Source organism: Anolis carolinensis, unplaced genomic scaffold (genome assembly GCF_035594765.1).
Source record: "Anolis carolinensis isolate JA03-04 unplaced genomic scaffold, rAnoCar3.1.pri scaffold_20, whole genome shotgun sequence".
NCBI lineage: Eukaryota > Metazoa > Chordata > Lepidosauria > Squamata > Dactyloidae > Anolis > Anolis carolinensis.
The window spans coordinates 128,552-146,829 of NW_026943830.1; the positions used below are offsets into that span (position 1 = coordinate 128,552).

Genomic DNA, 18,278 nt, shown 5'->3' on the forward strand with positions numbered 1-18,278 from the left:
TGAAGAATGCAAGTGGCAGGGAATGAGACATTTAAAGGGATTTTTGTTTTCACGTCAGGAGCAACTTGAGAATCTGCAAGTTGCTTCTGGTGTAAGAGAATTGGCCATCTGCAAGGACCCTGCCCAGGGGACGCTCAGATGTTTTGATGTTTTTACCATCCTTGTGGGAAGCTTCTCTTATGTCCCTGCATGGATCTGGAGCTGATAGAAAGAGTTTATCCGCGCTCTCCCCGGGTTGGATTTGAACTGGCAACCTTCAGGTCAGCAACCTAACCTTCAAGGATTTAATCCACTGCACCACCAGGGGCTCCATTATTTAAAGGGATATAAAAATAATGATGCAGATGCTTTGGATATTTAGGAGTTAAGAGTATAGGTAATGTTCTTATATCCACCCTTGCTCTCCCATAGCTGCTCCAGGCAAAACGCCCCCCTCTGTCTGAATTTGGTTAAGGAAAGAGTGCGGGTGTTATGGGACGTGCTGGACTCACAAGACCTGGGTTCAAATCCTAACTTTGACTGGAAAGATCATTAAGTATGTGAGTGTGCCTCCAAGTCACATATCGACAGGCAAGGAATCCTAACGAGTAGTTTGCCAATTCCTTCCATTGAAATATAGTCTAGAGCAGGGCTTAAACTTTTTCAACTTGTGACCCCTCCCCACTCTAAGGAAAGTTTTTATGTGATTCCAAGTATGTAGATATATAAAACAGATATAAAAATAAAACATTTACTAACCAATCTGCATTTGCAAGACTTGCTAAACAGGCTGATTTTCTTTTTTATGAAGTACAGCTGAAACATCTTCTGCACAGTTCACTGTAAACATTGAACAGCAGATTCATGTAAATGTCTAAAACAGACACTAGGTGGCATTCAGAAACCTTTTACTGTTGCCAATTTTTTCACTACCCCCAACACTGAGCTAAGGAAGTGGTTCTCAACCTGTGGGTCCCAGCTGGTAAACTGGCTGGGATTTCTGGGAGTCGTAGGCCAAAACACCTGGAGACCCATAGGTTGAGAACCACTGAGCTAAGGGGACTCCATTTGGGATCATGATCCACAATTTAAAAAGCTGTGGTCTAGAGTACCTGGTATCCCTTGTCCATCTCCCATCCAAGTATTATTCAGGATTACCTGTGCTTAGCTTCCAAGATCAGATGGGACCTGGCACTCCACCCTAAGCCATATCATGTCATTTTAATTTAGTTTTCTTAAGAATGCAGTTTTAAGCAGGTACCACCCTGAGTTTCTTGGAGGGAAAGTAGGATAAAAATAGGAACATGAATAAGATATGACTCACATCATGTATTATTGAGTATAGCTCTTAGTATTTAATTTGAATATTATAATTGTTAAGAATAAGAAAACTATAGCCATCAATAAAATCCGTAATTTAGAGGACCTGTTATTTGTTTTAGTATCATCTTTTGGCACGTTTATGCTTTGACTCATTTCAGAATTTAAGCCCTGTCCAAATCCACAAATTAAATTTAGTCGTGTGTAACTACTAACAGAGGATCAGATAACTTGGACAGTATGTGCCACAGGGACCCTTACAGCTGTCTGCTGTCAATGATGCTGGCAGAGAGCCAGGCTAGGTGCAGGATTCAAGTGCGACGGCGCAAAATCAGCCACACAAAGCAGCACTGAATGCAGCATGACATTCCCAGCAGTTCTCTGTACATTTCCATTCAGATCACAAACAAACCCTCCTCCTGCTGGCAAACCCATTTCCAACAACCCGTACTTTCGACAGGGTGAGGAAAATAACGAAGACTTGCTAATGTGTACATATTATGCAAGTAATCTCTGGTTTTAATTCAATCCTGGTCCCGCGTGTAATTAGGCTGCTGTACAGAGCTGCTCTGAAAAAGTCTTGTTTACACACTACAGAACAAGAGAGTTCACAAGGACAGGATCACCACACGTGATCCCAGCCAGATCTGTGGCCTATGCTCCCTATCTGGAAGGCCAGAGGAACGTTTCCCCTTCAGTCGCAAATAAAGACCTTAGCATCAAGGTTCTTCTTTTTTTAAAAGAGACTGTTTAATAGGTTTAATATCCAACACAGTAAGTAATAAATCATGCCAATGTCACACGAAAGCAAATAGCAAATCTCAGAAATGGGAAATATACAGTCAGTCCTTTGCAGGTTTGCTTTTTTGTACATCTGATTATGAACAGATCCCAGTAATACAGTCCCCTTAGGAATCTCAAGGTCCTCCAGAGCGATTCTATGGTCAACGTCCTGTAGAAATTGAGCATAGTCATACTTTTTAAAAAATCATGTCAGAAGCAAATTGAGGCAAGTCGCTTCTGATGTGATAAACTCGGCCATCATCAAAAACGTTGCCCAGGGGATGGCTGGATGCGTTACTAACCTGCACAGAGCTTCTCTCATGTCCCCGCATGAGCTAAAGCTGATAGATGGGAGCTCACCCCATCTCACGGAGTCAAACTCCCAACCTTCAAGTCAGCAGTTCAGCCAGCACAAAGGTTTAACCCATTGCACCACCGCGGACATTGTGATTCATACATACAAAACCTCTCTACGAATTTCTAGATTGTCCACTGAGATTCTATGGCCATCTTCTGGAGTATACAGAGATTCCTGGGTTTTAAAAAAGCTTTTTTTTTCAATTTTTTCACTTTTGTAAGTCTTTTATTCCCCTTACTGTAGCAAATTTGGAGGTCTGATTGTACAATTGATTTGAGGAATATTTATTCAAGAACTCTATTGCAGAAAAGCTCTGAAAAGAGTCCTCATATTTAGGCATCCACACCTTTTCTGCCTCCAAGTTTGAAGCCATTTTTTCAAAGAGACAAATAGTGACTTGGCTTCCCTCTTTTTTCAATGGCCACCATCAGGCTTATCAGCAATGGAGGCACCATGCTAAATAACCAAGGTTAGATACCATTTTCATTTCCATCAATTCCCAAGTCTAGTCACCAGTTTGATTTCCCACAATCCTCTAGGCCAGTTTCTCAAACTGTGCTCCTCAGATGTTTTGGACTTCAGCTCTTACAATTCCTAACAGCTGGTAATGCAGGCGAAACATCAGGAGAGAATGCTTCTGGAACATGGCCATACAGCCCAGAAAACTTACAGCAACCCATGGCTGGGATTTCTGGGAGCTGAAGTCGAAAACACCCGGAGGGCAGTTTGAGAAACACTGCCCCAGGCACTACATCGAATGACAAGCTGGATATATGAGGTGCATTTGCACTATAGAATTAATTTAGTTTGAGACCAGCTCAATGTTTCGGAATCATGTGATTTGTAGTTTGGTGAGGCACCAGCCCTCTTTGGCAGAGAAGGATAAAAACCTTGTAGAATTACAACTGTTCCACAACATTGAGCCCCACTTCTTTGCAAAGGAGAGGACTTCTGCACCTTTAATGGTTGCATAAAGGAAGGGATTTCAACAGATAGGCCTTGTTACACAACCAAGTAACAAGCAACCCCTGCAGACATGTCCTCTTCTACACAACCATTAAAATGGAGGACAAGGCCCTTTTAGATTCCGGCAGCCGAATCTAAAACCATGATCACTGAAAACCAGTCCAAATAACTCAACAGCCTAAGCGACACCCAACTGGATAGGTGCGAGTGAACTTTGGATAATAAGCACTACAGAGCTTCATTTTCTTCTTAAATTGCACCAACTACGTACAGAACTATGTCCTGGAGAGTTGCTCCTTTGGATTACAACTCGCAGAATCCACATCCTCCGCCCTGTTGTGGCGGAGGATTCTGAGAACTGAGGTGTAAATGGGGTGCAATGGGGGGCTCTGGATATAAATCACAGAGATTTAATCAGTGTCTTACACCACTTTGCTCCCATTTTGCCACTTTGCGTTGCTTCCTCCCTCTCTTCGCTGCCATGTATTCCTGGTCTGCTGAAAAGGTCTCCCTCCTCACAGTGTTTCCATGGCAACAGCCTGGCCCTCTCAGGGCCTTCCTGGTGACGCTCAAGCACACTTTCCTTGATAGTTTCTCCTCCTGAAGAAGCCTTTCTATCTACACAGTGCCCTTCTGTGGTCATGTGTGAGCTCTGCGTCCATCATTTTTTTCAGTTTTGGTGGACCTGTCCCCCAAAGAGGCCACGTTTTCAGTTGAAATCCCTCCATTATTTTAAGTCAGGGAACGAAGTATATGTGGACCAATTTTGGTCCAGACCCATCAAGCCATGTAGGAGTCTTTGTGGTACAAACCAACACATATAAATACATCCATATATAGGGTTGCTGTACGGCCATGTTCCAGAAGCATTCTCTCTTGATGTTTCACCCAAATTTATGGCAAGCATCTTCAGAGGTTGTGAGGTCTGTTGGAAACTAGGCAAGTGGGGTTTATATATCTGTGGAATGTCCAGGGTGGGAAAAGAATTCTGTCTGTGTGAGGCAAGTGTGAATGATACAATTAGCATCTAATGGCCTTGCAGCTTCAAAGCCTGACTGCTTCCTGCCTGAGGGAATCCTTTGTTGGGAGGTGTTATCTGGCTCTGATTTTTTTCCTGTCTGAAATTCCCCTGTTGTCAGAGTGTTTTTCTTCATTTACTGTCCTGATTGTAGAGGTTTTTTTAAATACTTGTAGCCAGATTTTGTTCATTTTCACTGTTTCCTTCTTTCTGTTGAAATTGTCCACATGCTTGTGGATTTCAATGGCTTCTCTGTGTAATCTGACATGGTGCTTGTTAGAGTGGTCCAGCATTTTTGTGTTCTTAAATAATATGCCTTGTCGAGGTTGGTTCATCATGTGCCTTGCTATGGCTGACTTCTCTGGTTGAGTTAGTCTGCAATGCCTTTCATGTTCCTTGATTCGTGTTTGGGCAATGCTGCGTTTGGTGGTCCCTATGTAGACTTGTTCACAACTGCAAGGTATACAGTAGACTCCTGCAGAGGAGAGGGGATCGCTCTTGTCCTTCGCTGAACGTAGCATTTGTAGGATTTTCTTAGTAGGTCTGTAGATAGTTTGTAGGTTGTGTTTCTTCATCAGCTTGCCTATGCAGTCAGTGGTTCCCTTGATGTAAGGGATGTATGATAAGGACACTCTTCCTCTGGGTGGATCTTTGTCTTTCCTCTCGTGGCTTGTTCTTGGCCTTCCCGTTCTTCTGATGTCTGTGGTGGAGTCTCCTTTGGCCCGTACAGCCCAGTTTAGGTGATTCAGTTCACCTTGGAGGAGGTGAGGTTTGCAGATTCTTTGTGCACAGTCTGCCAGGGCTTTGATTGTGCTTCTTTTTTTACTTGGGAGATGGTTGGAGTTTTTGTGAACGTATCTATCCATGGGTGTAGATTTTTTGTAAACTGTGTGGCCCAATTGTTGATTGGGTTTGCGGATGACTAGAACATCTAGAAATGGCAGTTTTCCTTTGTTTTCTTCTTCTGTGGTGAATTGTATGTTTGGGTGGATGCTGTTGAGGTGGTCCAGGAACTTGTTGAGTTCTTCTTCCCCATGGCTCCAAATGGTGAAGGTGTCATCCACATATCCGTTTGTAGGTTGTGTTTCTTTATCTTTCTCCCATCCTGGATCTTCCACAGATATACAAACCCCACTTGCCTAGTTTTGAAGAGACCTCACAACGTCTGAGGATGCCTGAGATGTGGGTAAAACGTGAGGAGAGAATGCTTCTAGAACATGGCCACAGAGCCCAGAAAACGCACACCAAATCAGTGATTCTGGCCATGAAGGCCTTTGACAACAGATACTTACATACTTTTGACTTTTATATACATACATAGATTTTGATTTCTTGTAAACTTACATTGTGAGTTAGCACAAAAGTACGCCCATCCTTTTCAAATATGAGGCCTGGCAAACTATGATTGAGAATAAGAGGCATGGGGTGCATCTACATCAGGCATGGGCAAACTTGGGCCTTCCAAGTGTTTTGGACTACAACTCCCACAATTCCTAACAGCCTACCAGCTGTTAGGAATTGTGGAAGTTGTAGTCCAAAACACCTGGAGGGCCCAAGTTTACCCATGCCTGATCCACACTGTAGAATTAACAGTTTGACACCACTTGGAACTGCCCTGGCTCAATGCTATGGGATCCTGGGAGTTGTAGTTTAATAAGGCAAAGAGGGCTAAAGTCCTCATAAAACTACAACTTCTATTAGTGCGTATCATTGAGCCATGGCAGTTCAAGTAGTATCAAACTGTATAAATTCCACAGTGTAGACGCACTTGTGAAAGATACCGATAGCATTTTAGTAGTAATATTAGTCCTCTAACTGTGGAGAACATATAGAAGACGGAGAGGAAAGTGATACATAAATCCATCCCGTCTCCCAATCCTTTATCTTAAACTCCTTTCCCCAGAACCAACAATCTCATCAGCCCACATGATCCCAACTTTTTCTTTACCGGCTTCTGCCTTTCTCCGACTGAAGTCCGCTTCTATAAGGTCGCCGGACACGTCCACACGCGCGCCTACCCCGGGTTCGCCTCGCCTCAGCTGCGCGTGCGCAGAACCCCTCCGCTGCTTGTCCCGACTCACTCACCGTCCCTTCCCCGCCTCCAACAACCGCCTATTAACTGGAAACTAACATCTTCCTGACCACGCCCACTTCCCAAATCGTCCCCGCCCTATAAGAGAGCGGGGCTCTGCCTTGGTTCCTCCCCCTCAAGCCAATGGCTTTCGGCGGTCCCGGGTTCTAACTCCACCCCTTTCCTTCTCCTCGCGCACGTGTGAATGGCTCAGGGGGCGGGGACAAGTGAAGCCTCCCTCTCGTGGCCCCGCCCCCTTCCTGAAGTTTGAGCTCAAGAACAAGAAACTGGGAGTCCGATCCTTTCCTTATGTGCCATAAAGGGCACACCCTTCACCCTTACAGGTGTGGATTCCACACCTGTAAGATCCCAATAGGACTTTAAAGGGAGGGGGAAGAGATGGAATTCTGATTAAATCATAATTTATATAGCCTTTAAGTACTCACCAGAACTAAAGTGTGTGTGTGTGTATTTATTTATCGTGTCAGAAGCGAACCGAAGGTACAGTTGTAATGTATATAAAAATACCAACAAAATTAAAAACTTGGTATTATACTAAATGTCCTTTGACCAGAAGTTGGCCACTTGGAGTCCTCTGGTGTCGCTGTGATAAGGTCCTCCACTGTGCATGTGGCAGAGCTCAGACTGCATTGTAATAGGTGCTCTGTGGTTTGTTCTTCACACTCGCATATCGTGGACTCCACTTTGTGGCCCCATTTCTTAAAGTTGGCTCTGCATCTTGTAGCTCCAGAGCGCAGTCTGTTCAGCACCTTCCAAGTCGCCCAGGAGGGAATCTCTCTTTCAGTATCAGCCATGGATTGAGGTTCCAGCTTTTAGCTTTTAGCTTTATGATTTATAGAATCATAAAGTTGGAAGAGACTTCGTGGGCCATCCAGTCCAACCCCCTGCCAATAAGCAGGAAAATCACATTCAAAGCACCCCCGACAGATGGCCACCCAGCTTTTGCTTAAAAGCCTCCAAAGAAGGAGCCTTCACTATACTCCGGGGGCAGAGAGTTCCACTGCTGAACAGCTCTCACAGTGAGGACAGTCTTCCTAATGTTTAGTTGGAATTTCCTTTCCTGTAGTTTGAAGCTATTGTTCCGCATCCTCGTCTCCAGGGCAGCAGAAAACAAGCTTGCTCCCTCCTCCCTATGACTTCCCTTCACGTATTTGTACATGGCTATCATGTCTCCTCTCAGCCTTCTCTTCTGCAGGCTAAACATGCCCAGTTCTTTAAGCCGCTCCTCATAGGGCTTGTTCTCCAGACCCTTGATCATTTTAGTTGCCCTCCTCTGAACGCTTTCCAGCTTGTCAACATCTCCCTTCAGTTGCGGTGCCCAGAATTGGACACAGTGTGATTCCAGGTGTGGTCTGACCAAGGCAGAATAGAGGGGTAGCATGACTTCTCTGGATTTGGCACTAGACTCCTATTTATACAGGCCAAAATCCCATCGGCTTTTTTAGCCGCCGCATCACATTGCAGGCTCATGTTTAACTTGTCCAGGGGCTCTAAGATCGTTTTCACACATACTGCTGTTGAGCTAGGCGTCCCCCATTCTGTATCTTTGCATTTCATTTTTTCTGCCACATCCTGTTGTCTCATCCCCGTTCTTAATCATGATTTGCTTGTAAATCAGATTTGTGTCTACCTATGTATATAGAGAGGGGGCATCCTATCTATCTATCTATCTATCTATCTATCTATCTACCTACCTACCTACTGTGCGTGTGTGCGTGCATGTGTAAGACATCCTGTCCATATAGTAAAGATTTTCCCCTGACATTAAGTCTAGTTGTGTCCGACTGGACAACCTATATCTCTGTCTCTCTCTATATGTATGTCAAGCTTATACAAACACACATACATAAAGTTAAGTCCCACTGAAATCAGTAAAATAGCTTCTGTCAACCTAGCAGTTCGAAAACGTGCAAATGTGAGTAGATCAATAAGTACCTCTCAGGTGGGAAGATAATGGTGCTCCATGCAGTCTGCCAACCACATGACCTTGGGGGTGTCTTTGGGCAACGCAGGCTCTTTGGCTTAGAAATGGAGATGAGCACCAGCCCCCAGAGTCAGACACGACTGGGCTTAACATCAGGGGAAAACCTTTAGCTTTACCTTAAATAAAAGGAGTAAGTTCTTGTGTTACTCTTATAATGAATCTGTTTCGAGTTAAGTTTATTTTCATTCCGGAACAAAGGATTCCTTTGTTTTGGAGAATCCTGAAAACTGTAAATTTGGGTGGAATGTTAGCAGAGTCTTTCCGAAATACCTACATAAGATTAATTCACATAGCTGTCGGTACATAGCACTTTAGACCGTATAAAATGTAGAGTATGAAGTGGATAAAAATGCAGTTTACTATCCAGTTAAAAGTCTTTTGCTTTGGGCACAAGTCAGCATTTCATAGATGAAAAACGGGACATGCATGGCCAAGTAGCACCAGGACAAGATAGAAAAAGGCATTAATGAGGGGAAACAGACCAGTTAGGAGATGCTGCCAATTTGCTTTTGCCTGAGCTGATGGGGAAGCAGAAAACTCCAGCCATCCTCTCTTCCCACTGTGATAACTGAATATTAACTACTTCTAACTTTTGCACCAATTGAAGTAAGCATTGAACTCCAGGATTGTAGTCCAAGTTTATGAAAAACTCTGGCAGCCCCTTTCTGGTTTTAGCGTAGTTTGGCACTTTCCCTTCTCTGGCTGAAAGGACACGATTTGTACCTGCTGTGTGGCGATCAACAGGTTAGTGAGGTAAGCAAGCCACCCACACGCATGCCTTGTTGTCAGGAAGGAAGCCATGCGTCACCATAAAGTATGCACCAAACAAGAAACGGGTCAAAAAGTAAATGCAAATTATTGTTTATGTTTGGACAACGCAGACATTGTTAATGGTCTGTGCTGAAAGAAAAAAAACTGTTCCCAAAACTCTGGAGGATAAAATATTAAAAGGCTAGGGTCTAAATGGACATTTGTGCTGCTTCTTTTTCTGTGAGAAGGGAAAATGAAATCATTTTTGCTTACCTTCACCCACTCATCTATAAAAGCTATAACCTGGTTGATAATGATAACACATTGCCTTTCCTAGGGTGCATCTACACTGGGGAATAAATACATTTTGGTACCACTTTAATTGTCATGGCTCATTGCCAAGGAATCCTAAGCTTTGTAGTTTGTTAGCAAAGAATGCTAAACACCTTGCAAAACTGCTATTGAGCCACTGTATCACCCTCCCAAATTAATCTGGACCAACAGAAGACTCCATATATATGTGTGTGTGTGTCTGCGTGAATGATTTTTTTTCTTTTAAATCTTTTCTGCTTCATTGAAATTCCACTGTTCCAAAGCAGCTGAAAGCCTTGGGAGGACTTAGCAGCAACTGTACCCCCAAACTATCAAATTAAACAATTTAATATATTTTGGTGTATGTAGTATTAATCGTATGTTGTATTAATTCATATTGAAAGGCTAAATCAAATGTATTGTGAAGGTACTCATCCCCCAGTCCCCTCTATTAACATAAACTCCTGGAAACGGAGATCGCTGAGCCATCAGGAAGTATCAATCCAGCAATCTCACAAATCTGGAAATGTAATCCCTTTTGTAAGTGAATGAAAGACCAGCAATCCCTTTATCAGTAGGGCTGTGTTTTACACTGTTTACCTGGCCACAAGTGTCCAGAGGATTATAATTCCCATGGAAGGCAAGGTTAAACAAAAATAAATAAATAAATCTTTTGAATGGGTAGCCAAGCCTATGGATATCTGGCATATTCAGATATTTGTCTTCTGTGCCCTACACCTTTGTCTTCTTCGGAATCGGATAGTAAGTCAATCAGGGAACCACCTGCATACCCACGTCATCATCTTATTCAGGTTCATGCCTTCCATGGGGGTGTCCCCGCAATTGACTGGACCTTTAAACCCTCCAATGGTCGGCTGTTCTTCTTCCCGCCATGGGGAACCCCTCCTCTTGCCTGTGATGCGAAGGGAACCCTCCGCCAATCATGCATGTATCCTTTCTTGTATGTTTCTCAGTCAATCAAGGGGAGGTGTGGGAAGTTGGAATAGCTGTCAAAGTATATAAAATATCATGTATTTCTCTGGTAAGGTATACTGGTACATTTTCAAGGGGAGACTTGGTACCTGCATTCCTTTTGGCTAAACTGTAATAAACCTCTCTCATTTGCTTTCAAACACAGATGCTTTGTTCTGTCTTCTGGCTGATCTGGTTTAGTGGAAGTGCACCAGGCACAGACTCTTTATCCGCAGTCCTAAATGAAATCACTACAAAACTATCGCTCCTGTGATTCCATAGCACTGAGATATTGCAGTTAAAGTGATCTCAAGGTGCATTAATTCCACAGTGCAGATGCCCCCATAGTTTACAGACAAGTTGTCTTGAGAATATCTACTACAGTATTAGGCGGACGTCAGGTTCGTATACCATGTTGCAAGGAGTGGGGCACATTTGCCAGACAACCTTAGAATAATGCAGCATGTCTTGCTGGGGTTTTTTCAGATCTGCATGCATCATCCGAAAATACATCACACAGTCCTAGACACTTGGGAAGTGTTCGACTTGTGATTTTATGATACGAAATCCAGCATATCTATCTTGTTTGCTGTGTCATAATAAAATAATAATAATAAAAACTTTATTAATACCCCGCTCCATTGCCCGAAGGACTCGGGGCGGCTTACACTGGGACAAGCCCAAAACAGTATTACATCAATAAAAACAGTAACACAATAAAATCACAATATAATAACATTTCTCACAAAAGTTAAAATAACTTAAAACATAGACAATAATCCCAATCCGTAGTCAAGCACCATAGGCCATGGGCCATTTTAAGTGGAATGGAAATCTAAAAATGCATATTCTTTGGTGGCTAGGGATGGGAACGACTAAAGGTAATAAAGCGCATGGAATGGCCATGGCCTAGGTAATGCACATGGCCAATCATTTATCAGTTATGAGAAAGCACTTGTGAACATCCAAGTTTTCAGATTCTTCTGGAAGGAATCCAGGGTGGGAGCTAATTTAATCTCCTTTGGGAGTTCCAGAGCCAGGGGGCCACCACCAAAAAGGCCCTATTGTCCCCACCAAACGTGCTTGAGACGGAGGTGGGATCGAGAGGAGAGCCCCCCCAGCAGATCTTAGAGCCCGTGTAGGTTCATAGGGGAAGATGCATTCATGAAGACAGGCAGGTCCTGAGCCGTTTAGGACTTTATAGGCAGGAGCGGCCCTAGGTTTTTTCAGGTTGTAAGCCCCCCCTGAAATTACGGCCCCACCCCAAACTTACCACTGGCAGCGGGCGGTGGTGGCGACCATTGAATTGCTTGCCGTGGAGCCAGGAAGTGGCTTGTATTCTCGTGAGATCTCACAAAGTATTGCGAGGGTACAGGGTACTTCCTGGTTCCTCGGCGGGTGGCCTGGTGGTTGCTGCCACTGCCACCGCTTCGGGTGCACCAAAGAAGGGCTGCACCCGAAGCCACGGGTCAATGAAGAACCGGGCCTGTTTATAGGTAATCACCTGCACCTTGAATTGGGACTGGAAACTGATCGGCAGCCAGTGAAGCTCTTTTAATAGGGGGGTTGTCCGCTCCCTATAATTGGCTCCAATTAGTAGTCTGGCCATCGCGCGTTGTATCAGTTGAAGTTTCCAAGCCATCTTCAAGGGCAGTTCTACGTAGAGTGCATTACAGTAATCCATTCTGGAGGTAACTAAGGCGTGGACCACTGTGGCCAAGTCAGGCTTCTCAAAATATGGTCGCAGCTGGTGCACAAGTTTTAATTGTACAAAGGCCCTCCTGGCCACCACCGACACCTGAGCTTCAAGTGTCAGTGCTGAATCCAAGAGGACCCCCAGACTACGGACCTGTGTCCTCAGGGGGAGTGTGACCCCGTCAAGCACAGGTTGCCACCCAATACCCCGTTCAGCCACACGACTGACCAGGAGGACCTCTGTCTTGTCAGGATTAAGCTTCAGTTTGTTAGCCCTCATCCAGGCCATCACTGGTCCAGGACACGGGGAGCTTCCTTGGAATCAGGTGGAAAGGAGTAGTAGAGTTGAGTGTCATCTGCATAGAGATTACACCGAACTCCAAAACTCCGGATGACCTCTTCCAGTGGTTTCATGTAGATGTTAAAAAGCATGGAAGAATAGAGATAATGGCCAGGGGTCCGAGCAGACTTCTCCCAGCTTCACCAGCAGCCTCCACGAAGGAGTGGAGCCACTGCAGAGCAGTGCCCCCAGTACCAATTCCAGAAAGCCATCCCAGAAGGATACCATGGCTGAGATGTCCAAGAGAACCAACAAGGACACACTCCCCCTGTCAAGCTCTCTGCAGAGGTCATCCACTAAAGCGACCAAAGCAGTCTCTGAGCCATGTCCAGGCCTAAAGCCAGACTGCCATGGATCCAGATAATCCGTTTCTTCCAAGAACCTCTGGAGCTGAGAAGCAACCACACGCTCCAAAACCTTGCCCAAAAAAAGGAAATTAGAAATTGGCCGGTAGTTGGTCAAATTTAATGGATTCAGGGTGGCCTTCTTTAAAGTAGGTCTTACTATTGCCTGTTTTAGGCCAGATGGAAACTTTCCCTGGTCCAGTGAGGCATTTATTATCCTCAACAGCCAATCGGCCAATCCCCCGCTAGCAAGGTTTCCTACTGACTCAGTCTCTTTGTTTTGCAGTGTTTTGGATCTCTTTCTCTTTTTCTTTCTGATACATTTCCTTTCTTTCATCAGTTGACTGTTCCCTTTACTTAAGCAATGCTGCTGATTGACTGCAACACACAGAGCTAAGTCCACTGAAGTGAGTTAGTGTAAAGCAAAGATAAAATAGCAGGATAGGGTGCTGTGTGTTTGGTTAGTCATTAATGAACTCCTTTCTATTGCATTGATATTACAAATGGAAAGAATAATTATTACATATATATATATATATATATATATATATATATATTGAATTGTCAGTCATGTTTATGTTAAAGTCTACCCTAAAAGCATTAGAGAATGAAGCTGGAGAATGCCTTCCATGATTTCATTTGCTGTTCCTCTTTTCTTGAGCCTGAGAGGGTAGGAAAGAGTTGATGATTTTTTAAAAATCCCATTTCTCATTCATACCACAAAACCCACTTTTCTTACCTGTTCCGCTTGCCATATAATCTCATGTCCTTTTCCTTTCCACTTCTTTAGTTTATTGAGTCACATGTCGATCCCCATGTAAAGAGGTTCAAAATTCAGTTTTCTGGGACAGATATTGAACATCCACTAATTGGATGGAAAGAAGACCACCACGCTTTCAAGATGCCTTTATGACTTCTTGGTTTAAAATCTTTTAACTTTGGAATTAGTTAGCCTGTCATACTCTAATCATTAACAAAAACAAACAAAAGGTATCCTACACCAAATGAGGCACATGCCTCACATAGCTGCATCTATATCTCCAGTGCCCCATTAAACTCACATTGTAAATACTCAGCTATTTACTTATAGTTGGACATTTTACAACAAATTTCCAGGGAGACCTCAGGAGGCATGTCCATGAAGAACATCCAGCTAGAGGAAAAGCAGTCTCCCTATAAAAATCTATCCCAAGACAACTTCACTCCATGCATCTGAGCAAGTTTACGACTTACCTACACTAGATGCTTAATCTGTAGCTAGTCTGGAATAGCAATATCCCAGACTGCCCTAGATGTGACCAAAGATCCTACAGTGGCAACGGGACAGAGTCTACATGATCCAGCTGGGCCAACTCAACCAACTCAAGTTGCTCCTAACACGAAAAAAAAAAAGCTGGGCCAAAACTGGTGTGGACCCAATGGACAACCGCCTTGCCTTTCTGGTTGCTGTCACCACGGCTACAAAGCTTTGGGAGAGCACTGCCTGTTGCTGGGAGACATAATTGACCTCATTCTAGCTAACATGATACCATAAAGGTGCCTGGCAATGGCCAGGAGCTCTCCCAGAGCTCTGCAGTTGGTCAGAAGCAGTAATACAGGTGACATAGATCCGATCCATCTCCTTTTTCTTACGCCCATGAATGCAAGGAAAAGGGTGTGGCAGCACCAGCCCTTGTGGACAGCACATAAATTTGCATCAGAGCCAACCTGCTGTCCACACTCTGCCTCAACTGAAAAGCTGCTCACTTGCCAAAACTCTGGAACATTCCCAATTTTTGTTAACCCCACATTGAGGACCCCAGTTTACCCCACATTAAGGACTGGAAGTCCCTGGACATCATGCGGATTTTCATGTGGACTTCTGGTCTGCTTCAAGTTGAGGGGCTTGTGTAGATAGGACCTCTGTCTAGAAAAGCTTACGGTACCAATTTCATTCAGTCAATAAGGTGCTGCAAGTTGTTTTTTCATATTCCAAACTAACACGGGTATGTCTCTGAAGAAAACAACTGAATGCATGCCAACTCATCTCTCTACTCTTGGTCAAGCTGTGTGTTGGAGAGGGGCACTGTGTGGGAGGACTTTGCTATGTGGTCAGAATTGTGACCTCTATGATAGCACAAAAAAGTGATTTGCAATGGTATACATTTGAGTTATGCCATTGTCATTCACCCACATTGTAAGGCCCCCTGGTGGCGCAACAAGTTAAACCACTGAACTGCTAAACTTGCTGACCGAAAGGTTGGCGGTTCAGATCGAGGGAGCGGGGTGAGCCCCCACTGTTAGCCCCAGCTTCTGCCAACCTAGCAGTTTGAAAACATGCAAATGTGAGTTGATCAATAGGTATTGCCTAGGTGGGAAGGTAACGGCACTCCATGCAGTCATGCTGGCCACATAACCTTGGAGGTGTCTACAGACAACGCTGGCTATTCTGACTCCATAATCTGGCTGCAAGTGTGAGGCCGTGGGAGTGTCTGTAGTAATCTCCTTTGAGCAGTACAGTACAAACTTGTCAGATAGTGTCAACTCAGCTGCAGAGACACAAAATAAGGCTCCAGGTCCTTTGTTCTGGGCAAATCTTGCTAAACATCACACTACAGCAGGTGAAAAAATGATAGTTTCCCAGAAGCTGGACAGCCATGTGCTATCTTCAGAAGAAGTACAGGCCTGAGAAAGAAGGGAGGAGCTATTGCACCATAACTAGGGGTACAGAAAACCAAGAGGGCCAAACTACAAACCAAACACCGTATGGCAGATGCATATACTATGCTGTGGGGCATAACACTGGCTATTCGGCTTAGAAATGGAGATAAGCACCAGCCCTCAGAGTTGGACATGACTCAACTTAATGTCAGGGGGAAACCTTTACCTTTACTTAATTCACCAACAAAGATTCCTTAACAACTTTTTGCAATTTAAACAATGAAAATCCTCAAATCAAGATGTCTAAAAAATGAGCAATTTTTTAAAATGCATGTTTTTAGCAAAGAACAACTGGGAAATGTGAAATCTGTTGGTGCTTTAGTATGGTGTGTCATTTAAGTGATTACTACTTTAACAAATAAGTTTATTCTGAAATAAAGGTCCTACTGAAATTCTAACTAAAACCAATTATTTTAAATTAAAAAGGACATTTAGTTTGCCCCTTTTAGTTAGGAAATTTCTAAGGCCCCATCTATACTGCCAAATAAAATCCAGATTATCTGCTTTGAACTGGATTATATGGCAGTGTAGACTCATATAATCCAGTTCAAAGCAGATAATCTAGATTATCATATTTGACAATCTGGATTATATGGCAGTGTAGATCCAACCTAACATAGCTGTTAATTCATTTGGTTTTAATTTGTTCAAATCACTGGCAGCCTTGAACATTGCATTCTGGCCATTGTACTTTCATAATATCTGTCTATTTACAACTACAGAATGGATGTAATTCTTCACTAAGACTGGATCTACACTGCAATAGATCCCAGGACCTGATCTTAAATTATCTTATTATCCCAGATTATCTGGCAGTGTAGACTCATATACTGTATATACTCAAGTATAAGCCTAGTTTTTCAGGACTAAAAAAACCTCCTCGGCTTGGGTCCTCGGTGAGGGTCCTGGTGGGCATATATTCAGGTCGGTTTATACTCAAGTATATATGGTATATTTATTATTTTTCTCTATTATTATTGGTATTGTTACATTTATTATTTTACTCTATTATTGTTGTTACTTTTACATTTATTTTACTTTATTTTTATTATTATTATTAATACATTTATTATTTTACTCTATTTATTATTACATTTATTATTTTATTGCATTTATTATTATTATTACATTTATTATTTCACTCTATTCTTATTAAAAGGATACATAAGCACATTTACATTGAAGAAGATGAAAATAATGATTTAATCAGAGTTGAAAAGGCATATCTTAAATTATAGTTTGATGTAAAGATTCAAAAACATTTAAACTACTGATGCCTCAATTAATGTAATTTTATTGGTATCATGGCTTATACTGGAGTCAATGTTTTCCTAGTTTTTTTGTGGTAAAATTAGGTGCCTCGGCTTATATTCGGGTCGGCTTATACTCAAGTATATACGGTAATCCTGTTCAAAGCAGACAATCTGGGATCAGATCCTGGAAGTGTAGATCTAGCCTAAGTTTCTTCTTGAGGAATAGCAATTAGTAAGTTTGGCAATTTTCTTTCTACAGCCAAAATCCTCCAAAAACTATGCAGGTTTTTTTCAAGGCTATTTGCAATTCAGGAGCTATTCTGCATAAAATTGACATATGGTTGTTTTGTACCTATTTGGCATAAGAAAAGGCATTTTCTGCATGGAAAATAATATTTCAATGCTGAAATATTAATTCCTGCACCAAAAAAAGCTGTTTACTGCTCAGAAGATACTGTTTTATCTGCAAACTCCACTTATGGCTTTTTTTCTGTGAAGCAAACAACATTTTCTGCACAAGTTAATATTTCTATATGGAAATATTTCTCCACACAGCCAAGGTTGTTCAATGCACAAACATTGTGCTTTCTGTGCAGAAAATGCTATTTTTGCACAACCTGTTATAGTTTGGTTAGATTCTGAGTGCTCAGAAGATGAGGAAGGGGATGCTGGGATTGAACCTGAATGCTCAGAGGAGTATAGAAGTGACCTGTAGAGAGTTGTTTTGAAATCTGCTGTCAGTTCTCATGAGACTGGAGCAGGCCCAGTTCTTCATTGAGGCCCATGAAGCCGCTGCTTCGGGTGCAGCCCTTTCACGAAATCGCACGAAATCTCGCGAGAATACCAAGTACTTCCTTGTTCCAAGCGACCCAATGGTTGCCGCCACTGCCAGTAAGTTGGGGGTGGGCGGGCGTAATTTCGGGGGGGGGGGGGCGGCCCTAGGTTTGCTTACATACTGGACTGGAGAAAGAAATATCTGTTCTCATGAGAACCTTCAGAAGTGCAGGCTGAGAGAATTGTGGGAGACAAATGTTTGTCCAGGTCAAGGCGCTTGGAACTTTGGCAGCAAAGTGTGCAACAGAGACAGACTCGCCTTTCTCAGCAGCTTAGAAATAAGGAGAGAAAAAGCAGGTGTGTGAGGAATGGTGTAATGGGAGGGACTGAGGCCTTTTAAGTGATTTCTGCTGGTACAATTCTTTGAGAGAGCTAAGTTATATTCAAGGAAAACTCTTGGTTCCTGTGCTTAGGTTTTGTTTAATGCATCCAAGTTTTCATGTTTGTTCCTGTTTCTAGTCCCTGTGTGGATTAGGCTGCCTGCTTTGGATTCCCGCGATCATTTTTATGGATTAATTATGTGCTGTAAATGAATTTTTGGCCTTCTGGGATTCTTTTGGAATAATATTTTGAACTTT

At 43.0% G+C, this 18,278-nt stretch overlaps 1 protein-coding gene across 4 annotated transcripts in view; it reads right to left on the bottom strand.

Annotated features, from left to right (window-relative positions):
- The window catches only part of vdr (vitamin D receptor), a 211,944-nt gene that overhangs the window by 111,727 nt on the left and 81,939 nt on the right, over positions 1-18,278 (bottom strand). Inside the window, exon 1 of one of the 4 annotated variants that reach the window (XM_062966420.1) lies at positions 13,653-14,396. The exons of 2 other annotated variants lie outside the window; for them this stretch is intronic. In XM_062966420.1, the coding sequence (XP_062822490.1) occupies positions 13,653-13,668 (16 nt within the window). In that variant the 5' untranslated portion in view covers positions 13,669-14,396. Of the gene's footprint in view, positions 1-6,372; positions 6,640-13,652; positions 14,397-18,278 lie in introns of those variants that run through there. One more of the 4 variants, XM_008103512.3, reaches the window with a different exon arrangement.